At 42.3% G+C, this 22,144-nt stretch overlaps 1 protein-coding gene across 14 annotated transcripts in view; it reads right to left on the bottom strand.

Moving 5' to 3' along the window:
* szt2 (SZT2 subunit of KICSTOR complex) overlaps positions 1–22,144 on the bottom strand; it is a 105,511-nt gene that overhangs the window by 71,972 nt on the left and 11,395 nt on the right. For 12 of the 14 annotated variants that reach the window (XM_036969010.2, XM_036969016.2, XM_036969013.2 and 9 more), the window contains exons 8-27: positions 19,700–19,910; positions 15,412–15,582; positions 14,542–14,773; positions 13,900–14,029; positions 13,475–13,620; positions 13,061–13,213; positions 12,733–12,847; positions 12,186–12,391; positions 11,764–12,000; positions 11,504–11,582; positions 11,146–11,234; positions 10,694–10,862; positions 4,741–4,963; positions 4,320–4,520; positions 3,997–4,094; positions 3,584–3,722; positions 2,831–3,124; positions 2,425–2,632; positions 1,891–1,938; positions 357–484 (exon numbers count right to left, since the gene is read on the bottom strand). In XM_036969010.2, coding sequence (XP_036824905.2) covers positions 357–484; positions 1,891–1,938; positions 2,425–2,632; positions 2,831–3,124; positions 3,584–3,722; positions 3,997–4,094; positions 4,320–4,520; positions 4,741–4,963; positions 10,694–10,862; positions 11,146–11,234; positions 11,504–11,582; positions 11,764–12,000; positions 12,186–12,391; positions 12,733–12,847; positions 13,061–13,213; positions 13,475–13,620; positions 13,900–14,029; positions 14,542–14,773; positions 15,412–15,582; positions 19,700–19,910 — 3,277 coding nt within the window. The remainder of the gene's footprint in view (positions 1–356; positions 485–1,890; positions 1,939–2,424; positions 2,633–2,830; positions 3,125–3,583; positions 3,723–3,996; positions 4,095–4,319; positions 4,521–4,740; positions 4,964–10,693; positions 10,863–11,145; positions 11,235–11,503; positions 11,583–11,763; positions 12,001–12,185; positions 12,392–12,732; positions 12,848–13,060; positions 13,214–13,474; positions 13,621–13,899; positions 14,030–14,541; positions 14,774–15,411; positions 15,583–19,699; positions 19,911–22,144) is intronic. The other 2 variants (XM_036969012.2, XM_090231900.1) reach the window with 1 other exon arrangement.

The following is a 22,144-nucleotide window of genomic DNA, read 5'->3' as shown; positions in this document are numbered from 1 at the left end:
AATAGGGTGCAATGCCCAGATTAAAAGTAGTGTACTATATAGGGAATAGGAAGAGAATCAGCTACTAGCCGATACTCTGGTCAATAATAAACTTCTTCTCCCATCTGCTTTCCCCAGCACCAGTAGCCCATCCCCTGTCCCTTTAGTGCCATAAAGCAGGGTACATTACCATTGGGCTCCTCTCTGCGTCAGTCATTTGCGAGTCAGTTTATTTAAGGGGTGTTTTATGACGTCTGGCTGTCGCAGTGGTCAAATGCAAGCTACACAGACAGATTAAACAGTCAGACTGGACTGGTCACCTTGACAGGCCGTTACCGGAAATGTTCACGTCTGTCAGCAGTGTATTACAGTATTACCTGTGACGTAACACTGGTGGTAGTGCTCCTGTAGCAGGCTGCAGTAGTTGGCCAGCTCCTTGTGTTTATGAGGCTGCGACATCAGGTCTGTCCAGGAGGAGGTGCTGCTGCGTTCCTGAGATAGAGACCTACAGGAGGAAGAGGACAAACACACACAAACACCCCAAACACCATTAGAGAAGAAGAGGAGCAAGTGCAGAATCAGGAAGCCCAATAGTAGATCTGTGGGAGAAACATACAAGCCATAGAAAAGGAGGGAGCATAGCTTCATCATCAGATATATAACACGGTTATTTTACACACCCTTTTGAAAACACACAATCTCATCTCACCCCCCAATTAACATGCTGCTTGTCTCCTTTGCAAACGCACAGTCTCTAATCTCACGCCACAATAACACACAAATCTCTGATGACATTTAATCTCCGTTAGAAAAGAAACACACTGTCCAGCTCCATGTAATGTTGCATTATGCATTGAGGAGGATGCTGTTAAAAGTCTATTAGCTTGAGCGGTCACTGAACAACAGAGCTCCGAAGCGTGCTTTTAAACAAGGGGTGGGGGGGGGGGGGATAATCACTCCGAAAATGTATCCGATATGTCAATACTATGTGTCTTATGTTAATCTGGAGATCAACACATGGCCAGTCCTGTACCATGATACACAAGTGTATAATTCCCATATTTGACTTGGAACTTGCAGGTGAAAAGGAAAAAGAGTACAAAGGAACTTTACTCATTAAAAAAAAATGAATTGTTTAATCACAGGCTTAGAGGAGAGATTTCCAAAGCACCACACCCATGTCATCAAGTAGGGTCTGTAAAAAGTCACCACACCCCCCCAGAGAAGCTTGAAAAAAAAGTACTGCAACTGCATGAACCAAATTAGATTTTCTGTGAACATGCAATAACTTAGATATTGTCAGTTAACACATCAGACATGTTGACAGTTTCACCTATTAGTATCTGACTGCAGACAGAGAGAGACAGCCTCCTACAAGAAGTTTGAGCTCCAGCAAACATAAGTGGCTTGCGTTGTGAAGTCAAGCCTTCAGTTATGTAAATGAATATAAAGTCAAAATATCTAGAGGCAACAGTCTTATCTGGAGGCAGATACCAACCTCCCAATAGCAACACAGGCCTGGAGTGAGTGTGAGAGCGATGGCCTCAGCCTCACCCACTTAGAGAGTACCTCTCCCTGGTATGAAAAAGGAGGAGCATATGGCCAGGCCTAAGTCCCTCCTAACCCCATCAATTCATCTTTCCATGATCCCTTGCATCCTTTCTCCTCACCTCCTCAACCGTATTGGAGGAGAAGGTCCAAGGTCCCTTCCTTCAGACCTTCTTCTCAGCTGTCTTTTGAGAAGGATGCAAGGAGATAAGACGCAAGGAATTGAGGAAAGATTCACTGAGACTGATCTCACCACAGCTCTACACCAGGAAGGGACGGAGGGGAGGAGGAAGAGGAGAATGGGGGGGGGGGGGTGCGCGGCAGGATGATGGAAGCAGCAGTAAGCTAGCTGTGCTGTGCTACCTGAACTTCATCTGCTGATGCATCTCCCAGGAGTCAGCGTCTTGAGGTCTATTTATCAACGTAGTACAGGGAAACAATCAGAGGTGCACAACGTTAACATGGGACTCAACCAACAACAATGAGCTTGCTGGCACAGCCAATGTTGAGTGAAGGGTAGACTTATGAAGGGTATAATCGGGTATGGCATGGTAGGACTTCTGACTGAGAGCGTTTCAAGTGTCAGTCACATATGATGGGTGGTAAGGTGATTAAACTGATGAAAAGTAAAGTGCTGAATACATGAAGCCTTGGATCTGCTTTATTCCCCTCCCAAGACCTGGGTTCAAATTGAAATTATTTCCTCCTCAATACTCCTCAGTCCCAGACGGCTGGATTTTCCACTTCTGAGAATATTCAAGTGATAACATTGCATCGGAAACGATCCATCCTCAATCAAGTGCAGCTAAAGTATTTGAAAGAAAACAAATCCTATTTGAACCCAGATGTGCTCCCCATCAGTAGCCCCAGTGTGTGTGTGTGTGTGTTACTGGGTACCTGAAGAAGATGTCCCTTGGCTGCCTGTTAGAGTGGGGATTGAGTAGCTGATCCTTCAGAGAGTCCAGGGAACAGTTATAGACATATACAGGGCAGCGCGGACGGGACAGATCCCCTGAGCTCTGCTGGGACGCCTGGCGACTGAATGTGATGTGGAAGTCTCTCTTCTGGGGCTCAGCGAACTGCACCCCGTCCCTCTCCTCCACACCTGAGAGAGAGAGAGAGAGAGAGAGAGAGAGAGTAATTTCCAATTTGCTCAGGGAGCTCCATCTCTTCCTTTTCACAACAGTAACATGATGTTATTGCAGGGAGAAATAGGGATAGAAAGAGAGAGGGTTGGGTGAGTGAGAAGGCACAGTATGTTGGTAGCAAAGGACTAATGATGCAATAATCCTACAGTACTTACTGGCACCTTTGGTGCCATTTTCAGGCTCAGAGAAACGGCTATCCCAGTTGTCCTGCTCCAACGTGGAGCTCCCAGATTCAGGGGAGAGCAGGGGTGACCTGGGTCCCACAGGACCACCACCACCAGGGGAGAGCATGGGGGACCTCAACCCGCTACTCAACCCACCATTCAGCCCATTGGTGGAGCCAGAGTAAGAATCAGCCTGTGATTTGTTGCCGGTAGTCAGGGTGTCGTCATCATCTCCGTTATCCTGGGGCTCGGTCTCCAGCCCAGACGACATCAACATCTGGACATCTGCAGAGAAAACACAACAATGTTGAACTCAAACATTTCGCAGAGGGACTTGCATTCGTTTTAAGATAGCTCGGTGCTACAACCACATGTGACAGGCATAGAACAATGTTTTTCCTCAAAAAAACATAGCTATCAGTGGAATCCGAGCAGGAAGGTTGGGGGGGGTGGGTAGGTCAAGTGCTGGTTAATTATTAGACATTGGGGGGGGGGGGGTTACCAACATCTACGAACACACAGCACTGTTGCTGCACCACTTTATGATGATAAGCATGTCGATTACAATCAGTTAAAACTAGCACGATGCCAGGCTGGTGGCTAGCCCAAATACATAGGATTCCTATAACTAGAGTGGAGCCCCCACTTGAATAATGAGTAGAAAAGATCTGTAGCTCTGTCCTATTCGTACACGCACATCACACAACTACAGCAGAGCACAGGGAACAGTAGCGGGGTGCCTACCTGTGAAGGTGGCGGGGAGGAAGGTCAGTAGGATCTGCTGAGGGCTGATGTACTTGGCGTAACACTTCCACTGAGGGGTAGACCCATCCCTCTCCACTGGGACTGGCTCCTCATCCACCAGGTCTGCATTGCTGAAACTCTGAGAGAAAGAGGGGACAAACTCACCGGGCATAACAGACAGGACAAGTGCTACAAAATAAACTAAACATAATGTTTTGCCCAAGGTGGACAGAGTTCCAATGAGAGGAAGAAGAGGGTAGTGTAAACTATGTCTGGACATCCAAAACGGAACTTCGGGCCCACTGGTGGTTTTCCATTGTTTTTAAACTGCATAAAACCGATATCAATGCCAAGGAGGAACCTTCTGGATTTATTTCCCTGAAGAGAGAATGCAGACTGGTTAAAAGGTTTACCTGAAGGGTACTGGTTGATCCTGTCACCTCCTTACTGCTCCCTGTAGTGTGGAAGGACATCATTGTGTCCTGTCTCTCTGGAGGTTTCAGGCACTCTTCTGTCAAGGGAAAGTAACCACATGGCAAGGCAAAAAAAAAAAAAAAAAATGTGTGCAGGAGTATAGGATGTTGTTACATAATGAATACAATCATTAGCAGGATTCTGTTCTTTTCAGTCAGTCAACATGTGTTCATAAAGCCTACATCAACACTTTACATTCACCTAGCCTAGTCCCCAAATAGCAAGCAGATGCATAGCAGAGGCACACATTCACAAAGCCTACCTCTGATGACCGGTAGAGAGAAGGGTGCAACATGTCCGTCTCGTTCCCTGTCTAGGATGTGATGCATGAAGGTGACGTTGTCCTGGTCAGCCAATGGGATCTCCCGGTCACTGAGTTCCTGTTGCAAGCTGCTGTGGAACAGGCTCAGCAGGAGCTCGTTGGGAATATAGGGGGTGCTCTGGGACACCTCCTCGTTCTCCACTGCAATACACACAAATAAGCATTCATTAATTCATCCACCATCTTCATATTGCAGCAACAACACCTAGTGACCATGTCAAGGGGTTTGGACTTTTTTGGGGTAATGGCTAAGGTGTTGGACTAACAGTCGCAGGGAATCCTTGATTTAGCAAAAATGTATAAATTAATGTTTGATAACAATAAGATACTTGAGGACATAACATAACATGATAAAATTCACCTCTGCTGAGAGTGAGGAAGAATATTTCTATCTGTTGGCACTTGGGCAGCAGCTCGATGAGGTCAAACTGGAAGGGAACAGTGTGGATGCAGTCCTCAGAGGCAGGGGGTTCTCCTGCAGCGGTCCCAATGGGAGGGTACACCTGCTCCTTGTTCTGGCACAGCTGGCTAAGGTACTCAAACGTCATAATGGTGGACATACAGGTCAGATCCCGGGGGAAGATCTGTGGATAACGTAAATTCACTATTGTTTAAAAAATATATATATTAGCCCATCCACCACCCCCTCTCTTCGGAGGACACACTGTTTTTACAGCTTTTCTGCTACATATTTTACACAGATTGAACTATTATATACAGCAATCACATAACAATAATACATTACTGAACATAAGCTCTTTAATCCCGCCCCTCAGCCCATCCCACTTATCACCATAGACCACCCTCATTTGGTTTCCATGTGCAATATATTTTTCAATTGTGCTGTGATGTTTACATTAATGGTTTACCTTCCTAATCGCATTTCATCCACAGATTGTGAGCAAAATATGAAAATCTTTCCTACAAGTAGTATTATATTGCTGATTCATTGACTATGGCTTTCCAAATCGCCCAACACTGCTTTTTGTAAGGTTCATTTTAAGTTAATGTTGAGATTTTTTTAACAATTCCTCATCTTGTGACCAGAAACAAGCTAGATAGGGGCAATATCAGAATAAATGATCTAGTGATTCTGTATCTTTGCAGGCAAAATCTACAGAGTTGAGATTGTTGTGTGCCCCATTTACTGTATATAACATTTTCATTGGTGGCAATAATTTTGGATAAAAATGTCAATTGAAATGTGTTGAATCAAGTGTTGCCTTTTTTGTATCCATTCATATACTGTACCACGTGCCATGGAATCTGTACATTGAAAATATCTTCCCATTTATTTTGCAACCTGTATGGCGCAGCTGTCAACATGTTTGTCCTCAAATGAAACTGGTATATTTTCTAGATTTTTGTTTTAGATTCACTCTCTCACAGTTGAAGTGTACCTATGATAAAAATGACAGACCTCTAAGTGCTTTGTAAGTAGGAAAACCTGCAAAATCGGCAGTGTATCAAATACTTGTTCTCCCCACTGTAGATAGACAAAATTAAAATGTGCCTGTCTTCGCATTCCAAATAAAGTTACATTTTTTGCCATATGATTTAAAGAACGAGTCATCTAGAGTAGGCAGCACCATTAGTAAGTAAACTTTGATAGGACTAAAGAGTTAAATCAATGTGATTTTTCCATAATATACAAGTATTTCCCTCTCAATGGTTGCAGTATCTAATCTATTTTTACAAACCTTCTTTGGAATTGTTTGTGGAAAGTTTGTGGTAAGTTTTGAGATGTAAATACAAAGTATGTCTACTTCACCATCCACCCATTTTATTAGTAAACTACAAGGTAGTATTAACATTGTGATTTAACAATCCAATACATAATATGGTACACTTGTCATAATTAGCTTTTAGTCCAGAGAAGTTAGAAAAGGGATCAAGATCTTCAATATGACTGTGCAGGGATGCAGATTGCGGACTTAAGTTGTTTGGGATAGGGGGCAGCATTTTCACTTTTGGATGAATAGCGTGCCCAGAGTGAACTGCCTACTACTGAGTCCCAGATGCTAATATATGCATATTATTATTAGTATTGGATAGAAAACACACTGAAGTTTCTAAAATTGTTTGAATTATGTATGTGAGTATAACAGAACTCATATGGCAGGCAAAACCATGAGAAAAAATCCAAACAGGAAGTGGGAAATCTGAGGTTTGTAGTTTTTGAACTCACCCCTAACGAATACACAGTGGGATATGGGATATTTTGCAATTCCTAAGGCTTCCACTAGATGTCAACCGTCTTTAGAACATTGTTTCAGGCTGCTCATGTGAAGGGGGCCGGGTGGGAGCTGTTTGACTAAGGGGTCTGCCTATAGCCTCGTTCTCATGCTTTTCTACAGACAATGGAATTCTCCGGTTGGAACATTATTGAACTTTTATGATAAAAACATACTAAAGATTGATTCTATACTTAGTTTGACAAGTTTCTTCGACCTGTAATATAACTTTTTGAACGTTTTGTCCAAATGGACCAGATCGCACTTTTGGATTTGTTTACCAAACGCCCTAACAAAAGAAGCTATTGGACATAAATGGACATAAATGATGGACATTATTGAACAAAACAAGCATTTATTGTGGAACTGCGATTCCTGGGAGTGCATTCTGATGAAGATCATCAAAAGGTAAGTGAATATTTAGAATGCTATTTATGAATAATGTTGACTACCCAACATGGAGGATATTTCTCTGGCTGGATTGGGCTCTGAGCGCTGTTCTCAGATTATGCTTTTTCCGTAAAGTTTTTAAAAAATCTGACACAGCGGTTGCATTAACTTCTTGGATATAGGGGGCGCTCTTTTAATTTTTGGATAAAACAACGTTCCTGTTTTAAACAAGATATTTTGTCACGAAAAGATGCTCGACTATGCCTATAATTGACAGCTTTGGAAAGAAAACACTCTGACGTTTCCAAAACTGCAAAGATATTGTCTGTGAGTGCCACAGAACTGATGCTACAGGCGAAACCAAGATGAAATTTCAAACAGGAAGTGCCCCAGATTTGGAAGGTGCTGTGTTCCAATGTCTCCTTATATGGCTGTGAATGGGCCAGGAATGAGCTTACACTTTCTGTCGTTTCCCCAAGGTGTCTGCAGCATTGTGACGTATTTGTATGCATATCATTGGAAGATTGATCATTTTACACTACATCTACCAGGTGCTCGCTTGGTGTCCTCCGTCGCAATTATTGCGTAATCTCCAGCTGCGTGTATTTTTCCATTTGCTTCCGAGGAGAAACCCAACTGCCACGAATGATTTATCATCGAATAGATATGTGAAAAACACCTTGATGATTGATTCTAAACAACGTTTGCCATGTTTCTGTCGATATTATGGAGTTACTTTGAAAAAAAGTTTGCCGTTGTAATGACTGAATTTTCTGGGTTTTTTCTTAGCCAAACGTGATGAACAAAACGGAGCGATTTCTCCTACACAAATAATATTTTTGGAAAAAATGAACATTTTCTATCTAACTGAGTCTCCTCATTGAAAACATCCGAAGTTCTTCAAAGGTAAATGATTTTATTTGAATGCTTTTCTTGTTTTTGTGAAAATGTTGCCTGCTGAATGCTAGGCTTAATGCTATGCTAGCTATCAATACTCTTACACAAATGCTTGTGTAGCTATGGTTGAAAAGCAGAGATGACAGTGTTGTTAACAAAAGGCTAAGCTTGTGAGTGAATATATTTCTTTAATTTCATTTGCGATTTTCATGAATAGTTAACGTTGCGTTATGGTAATGAGCTTGAGGCTATGATTACGCTCCCGGATACGGGATTGCTCGACGCAAGAAGTTAAGGAGAAGTGTATCTAAAGCTCCATGTATAATAGTTGTATTTTCATCAACATTTATTATGAGTATTTCTGTAAATTCATGTGGCTCTCTGCAATATTACTGCATGTTTTGGAACTACTGAACGTAACATGCCAATGTAAAATACGATTTCTGGATATAAATATGAACTTTACCAAACAAAACATACATGTATTGTGTAACATGAAGTCCTATGAATGTCATCTGATGAAGATCATCAAAGGTTAGTGATAGATTTTATCTCTATTTGTGCTTTTTGTGACTCCTCTCTTTAGCTGGAAAAATGGCTGGGTTGGTGGTGACCTAACATAATCGTATGTTGAGCTTTCGCTGTAAAGCATTTTTGAAATCAGACACTGTGGCTGGATTCACAAGACTTTTATCTTTAAAATGGTGCCTAAGACTTGACATTTTGAGAAATTTGATTTATGAGATTTCTGTTGATTTGTATTTGGCGCATATCAATTTCATTGGCTGGTGGCGAGGGGTTCCGCTAGCGCAACGGGGTAAAAACTAGAGAAATCAGCTTACAGTTGACACTTGTTTTCATCCCCTGGATTTCTAACCACTTGATGTTCTTGTTGGATCTCATTTTAACAGCTAGCATTCAATGGCCATAATAAATAAATAAGGAGACAATGTACAGCCTTGTCATACTCCTGTTAAAAGCTCAATACTTTCTGAGAAGTAACCAATATTTACTATTTTACACCTGGGGTTGCTTACATAACCATAACCCACTGTATAAAAGATTCACCAAAATTAAAGTAGTCAAGGCATTTATATATAAATTCTAGTCGTACTTTATCAAACGCCTTTTCAAAATCTGCTATGAAGACCAGGCCTGGTATATTTGACGTTTCATAATGTTCCACTGTTTCAAGTAATTTTTGTATATTATCTCCAATACATCATCCTTGTAAAAAAAAAACTGTCTGATCAGGATGAACAATATTTGGTAAAAACCTTTTTTTATTCTATGTGCTATGCATTTCGCCAGGATTTTTGCATCACAACATTGAAGTGTAAGAGGCCTCCAGTTTTTTTTAAATGGACTGGATAAGGGGATCTGCTGTACCTATGTTGTGCAAAAAAAAGTAAATAATGAATTATCTTCTCTTAGTTAAGAACAAATTGTCATCCAGTAGGCTTTGATAAAATTGCCAATATCCACGTGGAAATTCTGTAAGAGTTATGTGGAGGCCAATTAGATGAAGGTTCAATCGCATTCTGTCACCTATTAATACTTTTTAAACGTTTGATGCCAGCAAGAATGAGACCAGGAAGTAGTCAAGTCAGCAAGCTTGATTAAGCCTCCTCCATGTATATCTCACTAGGTCAGCCTCCATATCTCAACTAGTTCTAATGCATCCATGATATTTGTGATCTCTTTAAGTGGATGAGGGTGATAGTTTGTATTTCCTTTACGATCCATTGAGGTACTTAAAATCATATTGTAATCTCTCACCATAATAACAGATTAATTTGTTACTTGTGGGCTCAATAGATTATTATATATATTTTCAAAGAAGTGTGGATTGTGATTATTTGGTCCATATACAGTGCCTTCAGAAAGTATTCAGACCCATTGACCTTTTTCCAAATGAATAAGAGCACAATAATATAGATGCATGCTCAAATTAAGAAAGTCATAGAAAGGGCTATAAGCATGTCAGCCCAGCCCGCTCAGTTCATTGGATCCAGTTGTTAGAAAAACGAAAAGAAAAATACCTAGAAATATCACAAGACCAGTTCTTTATGCCCATTACATGCACGCAGCCTATCGGCAGAGAGACACATTTCATGTACTCCTTATTATATCCTGTTATATTCCAACAAGAAGGAAGAAAGAAAAATGAACTTTCATTTTAACAGCCGCTAATGACTGTCTGTAAAAATGTGTCTTACGCATCACACTACCCATGAAGGGATACATAAGTTTAACTTACAATCGACTCATACACAGCCATGGCACGACAGCAAAGAAGACATGCAGTACTGACAATCTAGAACGAGTAGACCTGTAAAACCAACCTGCTATCCACCCACACACATTTGGTTTTTACTCCAGGGCTGTTGCTCTATCACCTCGTCCGTTTTACACTTAGGCCTATATCATTAGGATCAAGAATATAAAAGGTAGCGTATGTAGCTCACGTAAACATGTAATACACTTCTCACTAAGAGAAGTGCTTCCATAGGCCAATTATTAAAGTAAACTCACTATTACAAATCAATCCAATGAAAAGAGAGGAATCAGACTTAAAGAAACCAGACAGTCCATCCAGACTTAGTCCATCCTCTGGCTACATATGTACACACGCTTCAACCTCATCTCATCTCGATCAGTATTTTAATACTATACAAATTGGTGAATTGGAATTATCAGTGACTGTACTACTGAATAGCTACAGTACCTTTGACAACAGCTGAGAATGTAAGAAGATCCATTTGATTAATCGATTAAGTGATTGATACTGACCGCCTGTGGAATCTCCTGGTAGGTGAGCTCCTGGAAGTGCCTATGTTGGTCTCTAGGGCTCCATACTGTCCCACTCTGAGGTTCTACCCAACACTCTGTCACCAGGTTGAGCTCTGTGTCCACATCAATGGCCTCCACCTCTGTGTCGTTGTCATCGTCTGTGGAGAAACTGGAGACCCATGATGGAAGACAAGGGGTCAGGACAGGAGGAGACAAACAGATGCTTATTCAGCAATAGCACCATTTACTGACTAAATAACCAGCAAAATATACCAAAGAGTTCAAAGGGTAAAAAAAAAAAAATGTTAAGTTCTTAGAAACGTAACTGTTCTTCTAAATAAAATAATTTGATAATATTTGAAGATACGGTTGGAGAATGTGTAGAATTTGTGGAACTGGTGGACTAAAGCAATAGAAACAATGGCCAAATATTCAATGGAATTCATTCTCACCTGTCCTTGGTAGAGGTGGAGTGAGGTGGAAACAGGATATACTGGACGATACAGGTGTGACTTTCTCTGTCCACCGCCTCTGGCATCCCCTACGAGCACACCATCACAAGTCATCATTACAATGGGATTTTTAAAGGAATTCAATGCAAACACTATACAGCAATAAACTGTCTGGCCTCAATATGTCCAGATTAAAACATGTGTATGTGTGTATTGTGTAGCCTAATCTTCCTTTCAGTGTTAATGTAGACAACGCTACATTAGTACTCAAAGGATTAGTGGGAGGGTTTTTCTATTGAGTTCATATGGGTTTAGTAAATATTTGCTGTCCCTAGGTGCCCCAGCATGCTCCTCTCACCTTCATTGGCAGTTCAGTCACCATGTTGACTATGCCCTCTCCACTGGCAGCAAAATGAAAGCCCTCAGAGAGGCGAATCCTTGGGAAACATCCAAATACATTTTCAGGCAACAAGTCAGAAGATGTTAGTACTCCTAAGACCTCCCTAACAACTCTCTGATATGATAATGACTTTATTTATATTCGTAAGGAGAGTCTTCACAAATATTACATACATAGTGCACGAGTCAGGTACCATTAGACATGCCAGTGGGACTCACTCAGACAGCATGGACAGTATATGAACCACAGCTTGCAGCGGTACGGTAGCACCCAGGCCGCTCTGCACCGTCCACACCCAGCGCTGATGGAGGAAGTAGCGTGACAGCGACGCCAGCGTGGACGAGGCCGTCCGATTGGCTGCCATGCTAAGGGGCACGGTCATGTTAGTGGGCTGGGTGAAGTTCTCCATGTTCAGAATAAACGGGGTCCGGAAGTCTGACGGGAGCTTCTCGTACCTACAGGAGGAGATTGGACACCATTAGAGTATTCATGTTTATAATTGAGTAAAATGTCTTCAGAATCCAACCTTAGGTCTGATACTTTGTGCTATGACCTCAATAATTGTAATCTACAGTAATAAGCCACGTAGCTGAAAAGAACGGTCATGCCCAAGGCACAAATCTGACAACATTCCACTGACCTGATAAGTAGTTTCTCCAGAGGTTTGTTGAGGACCACCACACATGGCCGGTCAGACAGCGCAGGTTTGGGAGCAGGGAGAGGAGGAGACTTGGAGGGGGATGCGTGCCCCAGAATCTTCCTCTTGGTCTTGGGCGTAGCCTCCTTGTTCTGGACGCGGTGAGGGAAGCGAAGCCTCAGGATCTGCTCCCGCAGCTCATCCACTATCTGGAAGTGGGGCAGAGAAAAGGTTAAGCTGAAGAATAGGATGTGTTGGTTCCCTCACAAACAGTTCAGTTTAGTTCACTTGCCTTTTTCAGCCTTGTTCAGGATTTTTTGTTTTTGCATCTTCAGCAACGAGTTAAGAATCAACATTTACATAAACGACAACAAAAGGTCACACCAACAGAGGGTTGCAACATTCTGAGGGGGAAAAAGGTGATGTTTCACCTAGCGACTGACTTCTTTCTGCTTGCTAGATCCATTTAGTGAGGAGAAATAGGCACAGCTCGAGATCCAAAATCTATATTTTATTCAAAAGTGTTTTCGGTGTGGACCATGTCCCATACCTTGTTCCTGGTGTGGGCCAGGGTGCCGATAGGAAAGCCCAGCCTCAGCACCATGCAGGGAGCCTTGGAGATCAGACGCACCAGATAGAATGAGTTGGGGGGCTGGTCAGAGGCACTGGGGAACAGAACAGTACATTCATTAAAACCTTACTCCAGTCATTTACTGTAGCCAGTCATTTACTGTAGTTTTAGTATATTTTGAGACTATTCCATTGGTTCATTGAAGAACAGCTTAAGTATTTGAAAAAAAAAAAAAACATTATTTTAACACAGTTCTATCTCACTCCACAATGTGAACAACATTTCCCATGAGTCTCTCTGCCTCTACCTGTATATGAGCTTGACATACGAGTATCCCTCCACCAGTACAAAGCTGCTCCAGTCCCTCAGTAAAGAGGTGAGGGCTGAGTGGGAGATACGACACTGGATGGTGCTGAAACGCCCGTTACTACCAGCAGTGTGGAGGTGCTTGGGCACAGGCCTGCAGAGAAGAGAAGACAGGAGATCACCATTACAATGACTGGGAAAATACTTTTAAAATGAAACCTGCACACTTGTAGATTATACTTAGATTTGACTAATTATACTAAATGACTGGGAGAGGACTATCAACACTGCTCTCAGTGATGCATCACTTTACATTACATCTAAAAGGAGAAATGAAATCAATATGAATTGACAACATTGTAATTTAAGAAATTGACACCAGAAGTTGGTGTGGTATCTATAAACCATCTCTCACATGTCGTGCTCCAGGATGATAGCAATGCGGTGCATGTGAAGCCATCTCTGCCAGAAGTTGGCATCCATGGACAGGATGGGCTTCCAGTAGAAGGCAAACTGGGACTGGGAGGAGTCCTTAGAGCCACTGTGCTGGAGGGAGAGAACCTGAAGGAAACAGCAGAGGAACACTGTGACTACCTGTCCTTAGGTCAATAGGACCAATGGCCCATATTCATAGTGTCTCTCAGAACAGTAGAATATATAGGATCAGTTTTGCCTTCGTGATTATAAGATCAGTTTTGTCTAGACCATCATGAATACAACTACAGAAAGTGGGGACCTGATCCTAGATCAGCTTTATGAATATAGGTCAATGTAATAATGAATTTGAAAAATCAGTGTTGGTAAGTGTAAAGGAGTAACCAGAGCAGACAAAGTGCATACAGGCGTGGTGGATCCAGGTGGGATGTAGAAGAGAGGAACTCCGTTCTTGGTGCTCTCAGGGATTGTGTAGTTCTCTGGGAGAGAGTTAAAGGACTGCAGGTGGACCAGCATCTGATCTGTCTGGTTTATACTGTGAAGACAAAGAGCATAATAACATGTGTCTTATCAGGAGAAATGCACAGTATACACTTTCAATTCAGTGTTTCCCCTATATTTACTGACGCCACTCCAAATTATTATTAGTATTATTATAATTATTTGTTTTAATAATTTCCAGTACAATAAAATGTTTTCAGTGTAAACTTAAATGAATAAAACCAGAGAGAAAGTATATACAATTGATAATGTAGCTACAGTATATGTTTAAATAAGATCATCTTTGAGAACTAACAATCACCAAAATAAAAACTAGACAGAGAGAATCTAACATAAAAAATGGTATGGGGACCCATTGATTTTGATAAGACATGGCAAAATGTGTAAATTGCTTTAAAACAATTTTAAAGTAGGTCCTATGATTACCCATTATATATATTTTTATATATATATTTTTAAAAAGAATAGTATCCTTGACAATGAGCTGTATCAGTGATTCCCTAGCAGTTTCCCTAGCCAGGTAGATACAGGTGAGTCAAAGGTCACCTCTGCAGTGTGTTCCAGAATCGCCTGATGACGGAGGTGCGGTAGGTTGAGGTGATGGGTTTCCTCATGGTACAGCTGATATCATGGAGGATGTCGTAGCTTCCCTCCATGGTGACCTCTACCCAGGTGGTCCTCTTGGCAGGATCCAGGGGCCACTGGGCAACTGCCAGGTACTCTATACGCATGTTGTGTTTCCACAGCAACACCAGCTTCACCTCCAGCTGGGTGCCACCTACGGGAGGGACCAAAACACAAATTGAAACATGTGAAACATGTGTAGTTTGGTTTATTTAATACTGTAGACAGTCTGGAAAAGAGGAAGAAAGTTGGCCTTGTGGATGCACTTGCAGTAAAACAGATGTTCGATATCGTGGGTCTTCTGTGGATAGTAGAAAGTCACTTTAAAATGTTAGACTTGAGGCTAATCCCACCATCCTGCTCTCTCGCTCTCTCTCTGTCGAGACGTCTGGTTTCCGAGCGCCTAAACACAGGACTTGAATAGAAGTCTATGGCAGGAGCGGACAAATTGGCTGATCTCTCAGCCAATCACCACCTAGCACAACCCTTAGAACCTCCTCTCTACATTGTGGACTTTCAAAGTGTGAGCAGTGCAACTGGATCGGAACGAATCAGAATCAAGTGAGCATCCCAAAAATAAATATGGTCGCTGTGATAGAACATTTCTTTATTTTTTGTGATTTTCTGCAAGTCCCATCTAACAGAGCTGTAGTAGGCTCTCTTTCTCTCCCATCTCAATTTGAACCCACACCCCTTTCATTGCCACTTTGTTGCAAAGTGTTTCCAGGCTCTATCTGTGTTAGCAATTTAGCCAGGGACGAGGTTAGGCTCGAGGCTGGTGTGAGCCGGTACCTTTAGTGAGGTTGATCTCCCTGATGGTGTATCCCTCTCTCAGTCTGACTGACACCACACTGACCAGGTGGGCGTGCACTTCCTTCTCTGTGTGCTTCTTCCTCCTCATCACCAGCGCAGGGTTCCCACTGGCTGACACCAGGTGCTCGTTGAACAGCTTGTGCTGAGACACTGGAAAACAGAATTTGGAACATGCCAACAAAGATGTTCAACGTTTACAACAGCGTATAAATTAGGCAATTAGTCTGCCTTTTAACCAAAATCATGTCTCCTGAACTGCCTGGCAGCACTGGGTCATTGCTCTACCTCAACGCTTTCTTTTAGAAGCAGTGAAGGGATGTCAAAAGAAAAACTTGTATGAAATGAAAGTACGATTGTCAACATCATGCATTTTCACTTCCTCTGTTGACATCTCCACTGTGACAAACTCTCGTCCAGTAAAATCCTTTACCGGTGGGTATACTCTCTAACGTAAAGAGATATATTGGGAAGGAAATACTCTAAAAAGCAGCAGAGAAGAAAAAAAAGACAACCCATTTCATTATGTCTCGGTGAAGTCGGACCCAGCCATTAAACATTGTACTTTCATTCGCATCTCTTTATGCTAAACCTCTCACGATGAAAGCGGAGTTCTATTCAGTGATCAGCCATCACTGTGGGTGTCTCCAACACGATTCACAGATAATGACAGGGTGTTTGGAAATGACAAGAGCCTTGCTTAAAAGCCACTATGTTTGGGCTGTCACAGAGAGCACTAACGAGTACAATCAAGAACACTATGTTTAAAACCAACTTGTTTCGACCAAAATTGCACTCTGATGGGATCGGGGACACAGCAGCAAAAAGACAACTTTATTTTCAACATATTGATACAGCCTAACTGATACAACTGTACAGTTTTGATTTGTAAAGTTCAAATAGAGTATAGTCTTTCACATCATGATATTTTGTCTTGCACGTCACATCTCGGGCATCTTGCACCTGTATGGAGCTTCATCAGGAAATGCATCGCTGACGTTGTCCCCACAGTGAAGTTTCGCTGCTTCCCCAATCAAAAGCCCTAGATTAACACTGAGGTATACACTAAAGCAGAGAGATACTGCACACAGGGCTATCGCAGCCAACCCCAAGGCTATGGATGAGGCAACTAATACGTACAAGATGTCCCGCTACGACCGCCCCAGAGCCATCAAACAGGCAAAATGACAATATAGGAACCGATGGTCTACGCATGTGGAAGGGGACACAGTCCATTATGGATTAGAAAAAAAGGTAGACAAAGTCTGCATATTGCACCTTTAATTAGAATGTCAATACTAGCTACAGTGGTTAGCTAGCTTGGAAGAAGTATTTAGTGTTGTCTGCATTGCATCTGTGCACTTAGCTAGCTACCATCCCATTGCCTACATTGCATTTTGTTGTCACTCCTGTTGGCTCCCCCACGAACGTGCTCTCCGATTGGCTCCAAGTTGTTGGCCACTGACGATCATTGCAATTCTACAAGTAGAAACGGTAGGTTTGTCGCTACCGGGTCGGCAAGCAGCAGGTACCCCTTTGTTCTAACAAGAGAAGGAACAGCCTCCTACTGTGATAAGCACCGATAGGAAGACTATCGGCAATTAAGATTCTCTGTGCCTTTCATAATTTAGGCTACAATGACTGCCGCCCCGCAGCACTAACATCTGTAATCATGAAGTACTCTGAAAGGCTGGTCATGGCACACATATAATAGGCTGTGTCAGAGGAAAGCCCATAAAACTGTCAGAGACTCCAGTCACCCAAGTCATAGACTGTTTTCTCTGCTACCGCATGGAAAGCGGTACCAGAGCGCCAAGTTTTTGTTCTGCTGAACAATTAATCAAATGGCCACCGGAATATTTCATTGACCCCTCCTCCCATTTGTTTTGTACACTGCTGCTACTCGCTGTTAGCACAGCTGAAAACTGTTGTTCTGATTAAAGAAGCAATAAAACTGGCCTTCTTTAGACTAGTTGAGTATCTAGAGAATCAGCATTTGTGGGTTCGATTACAGGCTCAAAATGGCTAGAAACAAAGACCTTTCTTCTGAAACTCGTCCGTCCATTCTTGTTTCAAGAAATTAAGGCTATTCCATGTGAGAAATTGCCAAGAAACTGAAGATCTCGTAAAACGCTGTGTACTACCCCCTTCACAGAACAGCGCAAACTGTCTCGAACCAGAATAGAAAGAGGAGTGGGAGGCCCCGATGCACAACTGACCAAGAGGACAAGTACATTAGAGTGTCTAGTTTGAGAAACAGACACTTCACAAGTCCTCAAATGGCAGCTTCATTAACAGCATCCTGGAGTCGCCTCTTCCCTGTTGGGGTTGAGACTGGTGTTTGCGGGTACTTTTTAATTAAGCTGCCAGTTGAGGACTTATTAAACAAATCAAAATATATTTGAGATTTGAGATTCTTCAAAGTAGCCACCCTTTGCCTTGACGACAACTTTGCACACTCTTGGAATTCTCTCAACTAGCTTCATGAATGTATTTCAATTAACAGGTGTACCTTGTTAAAAGTTCATTTGTGGAATTTATTTCCTTCTTAATGAGTTTGAGTCAATCAGTTGTGTTGTGACAAGGAACTGGTGGTATACAGAAGATAGCCCTATTTGGTAAATGACCAAGTCCATATTATGGCAACAGCAGCTCAAATAAGCAAAGAGAAATGACAGTCCATCATTACATTAAGACATGAAGGTCAGTCAATCTGGAAAATTTCAAGAACTTTGAAGGTTTCTTCAGGTGCAGTCTCAAAAACCATCAAGCGCTATGATGAAACTGTCTCTCATGAGGACCGCCACAGGAAAGGAAGACCCAGAGTTACCTCTGCTGCAGAGAATAAGTTCATTAGAGTTAACAGCACCTCAGATTGCAGCCCAAATAAATGATTCACAGAGTTCAAGTAACAGACACATCTCAACATCAACGGTTCAGAGGAGACTGTGTGAATCAAGCCTTCCTGGTCGAATTGCTGCAAAGAAACCACCCACAACTAAAGGACACCAATAACAAGAAGAGACTTGCTAGGGCCAAAAAACACAAGCAATGGACATTAGACCGGTGTCCAAATTTGAGATTTTTGGTTACAACCGCTGTCTTTGTGAGACGCAGAGTAGGTGAACGGATAATCTCTGCATGTATGGATCCCACCGTGGAGCGTGGAGGAGGTGTGATGGTGCTTTGCTGGTGACACTATGTGATTTATTTAGAATTTAAGGAACACTTAACCAGCATAGCTACCACAGCATTCTGCAGCAATATGCAATCCCCTCTGGTTTGTGCTTAGTGGGACTATCATTTGTTTTTCAACAGGACAATGACCCCAAAAACAACTCCAGGCTGTGTAAGAAGAGTGATGAAGTGCTGCATCAGATGACCTGGCCTCCACAATCACCCAACCTCAAACCAATGAGTTGAGTTTGGGATGAGTTGGACCACATAGTGAAGGAAAAACAGCAAATGCCCAGCATATGTGCAAACTCCTTCAAGACTGTTGGAAAAGCATTCCAGATGAAGCTGGTTGAGAGAATGCCAAGAGTGTGCAAAGCTGTCATCAAGGCAAAGGGTGGCTACTTTGAAGAATCTCAAATATAAAATACATGTTGATTTGTTTAACACTTTTTTGCTCTCTACATGATTCCATGTGTTATTTCATAGTTTGATGTGTTCACCATTATTCTACAATGTAGAAAATAGTACAAATAAAGAAAAACCCTGGAATGAGTAGGTGTGTTCAACATTTTGACTGGTACTGTATATTTTGGGGTAAGGTGACTAGGCATCAGGATATATTATAAACCGTTTAGCAGCAGTGTATATATGATGATGGTATGTGAGTGTGTGAAGTCAGTGTAAATGTGTGTGCATGTTGTGTGTGCGTAAGCAAATAAAGTGAGTTGGTGACTGAGTGAGTGTTGGAGTGTGTGTTGGAGTTTGTGAGTGTGTGTTGGAGTGTCAGTGTGCGTGAGTGTGTAGAGTCCTGTGAGTGTGATTAGAAACTATAAATAAAATACAAGGGTGTAGCCTTTTTGTTAGCTATTTAGCCATCTTATGGCTTGGGGATAGAAACTGTTCTATTTTCAATTATTAACTGTTGGAAAGAGCTCTCGAGTTAAGAATTTCACTGTACTGTTTTACACCTGTTGTATCCTAGGCTTGTGGCGAATACACATTAAAACTTGAAATATTGTCAATGTCAAATATCACAATATTCAACTTAATCATATGTCGGCCCAACCCTAACGAATGCCATGCTCTTTCTTACCACAGTAGTACTCAGGGTTCATGGATTCGCTGGTCTTGAGGAAGGAGTATGTGAGGAAGGCCTTGTGGTAGGTGTTCATATCCTGACTGGCCAGATCAGGCTCAGGGCAGCTGGACAGGTAGGAGCCAAAGGTCGCCAGGGAGATAAACTTCATCAACTCAACATTAGGGATGTACCCAAAACTACAATTGTAGGAGTAGGCCCCACCCACCTAAACAGACAGACACAGAGAATAGCAACAAAATATGAAACAAATCACAAATCATAACTACAGACTCTCCACAATATGTAAATTACAGCAGGTAACATAAATATTCACACCACTATTTTTCTCATTTTGTTGCGTTACAAAGTGGGATTGAAATGCATTTACTTTGATCTACAGAAGATATTCCATAATGTCAAAGTGAAAAGAAAATTCTACAAACAGTTATAAATTAATACAAATTAAATAACTAAAATATAGTTTTTGCATAAGTATTCACCCCCCTTTGTTGACGCAAGCCTGACCTAGTTCAGGAGTAATTTAGGCTTGCGTGTGTGTGGACCATGAAAGATTGTGGGTGATGTAGACATCAAGGAACTTGAAACTAAAATGTAGGTTTACACATGGGAATTAGCCAATATGGATAGGGCTAAATTGAAATATTTGTGACAGAATAAATATGAAAAGCATAAGCATGGTAGCAATTGAAAGGGAATGGGAAAAATATTAGACCAAAGTTGAGGACACAACAGTTCACCTGATGAAACTGAATCCAAACATTATACTTTTGATTTTACGTTACATTTACCGTACTTGTTGATAACGAAATCTGAAAATACTCTGGATACATTCAGTAACATAAAAATAATCCTAAAAAATGTGGGGTAGGACAGGAATGAGTTAGTCTTGCTAACACTAGCCTCTCTGCATCCCTGCTGTGTAGTCATGTGGGTCGCGTGTCAGCCACGCTAGGTTACGAGCTACCAAATCATGTACGTCCAACAAAAGACATCACTGAGTAAGTGCTTGCTTATTTTCAAGCGTGATGGTAGCTGCATCAAGAAATGGGATGGAGTTAAGCACAGGCAAAATCCAATAGAAAAACCTGCTTCAGTCTGCTTTTAACCAGGCACTGGGAGAGGAATTCACCTTTTAGCAGGACAATAAACTAAACTCTGCAAAAAAAGAAACGTCCTCTCACTGTCAACTGCATTTATTTTCAGCAAACTTAACATGTGTAAATATTTGTATGAGCATAACAAGATTCAACAACTGAGACAAACTGAACAAGTTCCACAGACATGTGACTAACAGAAATGGAATAATGTGTCCCTGAACAAAGGGGGGGATCAAAATCAAAAGTAACAGTCAGTGTCTGGTGTGGCCACCAGCTGCATTAATAAGTACTGCAGTGCATCTCCTCCTCGTGGACTGCACCAGATTTGCCAGTTCTTGCTGTGAGATGTTACCCACTCTTCCACCAAGGCACCTGCAAGTTCCCGGACATTTTTGGGGGGAATGGCCCTAGCCCTCCGATCCAACAGGTCCCAGACGTGCTCAATGGGATTGAGACCTGGGCTCTTCACTGGCCATGGCAGAACACTGACATTCCTGTTTTGCAGGAAATCACGCACAGAACGAGCATTATGGCTGGTGGCATCATCATGCTGGAGGGTCATGTCAGGATGAGCCTGCAGGAAGGGTACCACATGAGGGAGGAGGATGTCTTCCCTGTAACGCACAGCGTTGAGATTGCCTGCAAGGATAACAAGCTCAGTTTGATGATGCTGTGACACACCGCCCCAGACCATGACGGACCCTCCACCTCCAAATCGATCCTGCTCCCGATTACAGGCCTCGGTGTAACGCTCATTCCTTCGACAATAAACGCGAATCCGGGGAGACAAAACCAAGACTCATCAGAGAAGAGCACATTTTGCCTGTCCCCTCTGGTCCAGCGACGGTGGGTTTGTGCCCATAGGCGACGTTGTTTCCGGTGATGTCTGGTGAGGATCTACAACAGGCCTACAAGCCCTCAGTCCAGCCACTCTCAGCCTATTGTGGACAGTCTGAGCACTGATGGAGGGATTGTGAATTCCTGGTGTAACTCGGCAGTTGTTGTTGTCATCCTGTACCTGTCCAGCAGGTGTGATATTCAGATGTACTGATCCTGTGCAGGTGTTGTTACACGTGGTCTGCCACTGCGAGGAGGATCAGCTGTCCATCCTGTCTCACAGTACAGACATTGCAATTTATTGCCCTGGCCACATTTGTAGTCCTCATGAATCCTTGCAGCATGCCTAAGGCACGTTCACGCAGATGAGCAGGGACCCTGGGCATCTTTCTTTTGGTGATTTTCAGAGTCAGTAGAAAGGCCTCTTCAGTGTCCTAAGTTTTCATAACTGTGACCTTAATTGCCTACTGTCTGTAAGCTGTTGGTCTTAACAACCGTTCCACAG

Source organism: Oncorhynchus mykiss, chromosome 4 (assembly GCF_057628025.1).
Source record: "Oncorhynchus mykiss isolate SJ-2025 chromosome 4, ASM5762802v1, whole genome shotgun sequence".
NCBI classification, from domain to species: Eukaryota; Metazoa; Chordata; class Actinopteri; order Salmoniformes; family Salmonidae; genus Oncorhynchus; species Oncorhynchus mykiss.
This window is presented reverse-complemented; position numbering and strand designations above follow the sequence as displayed.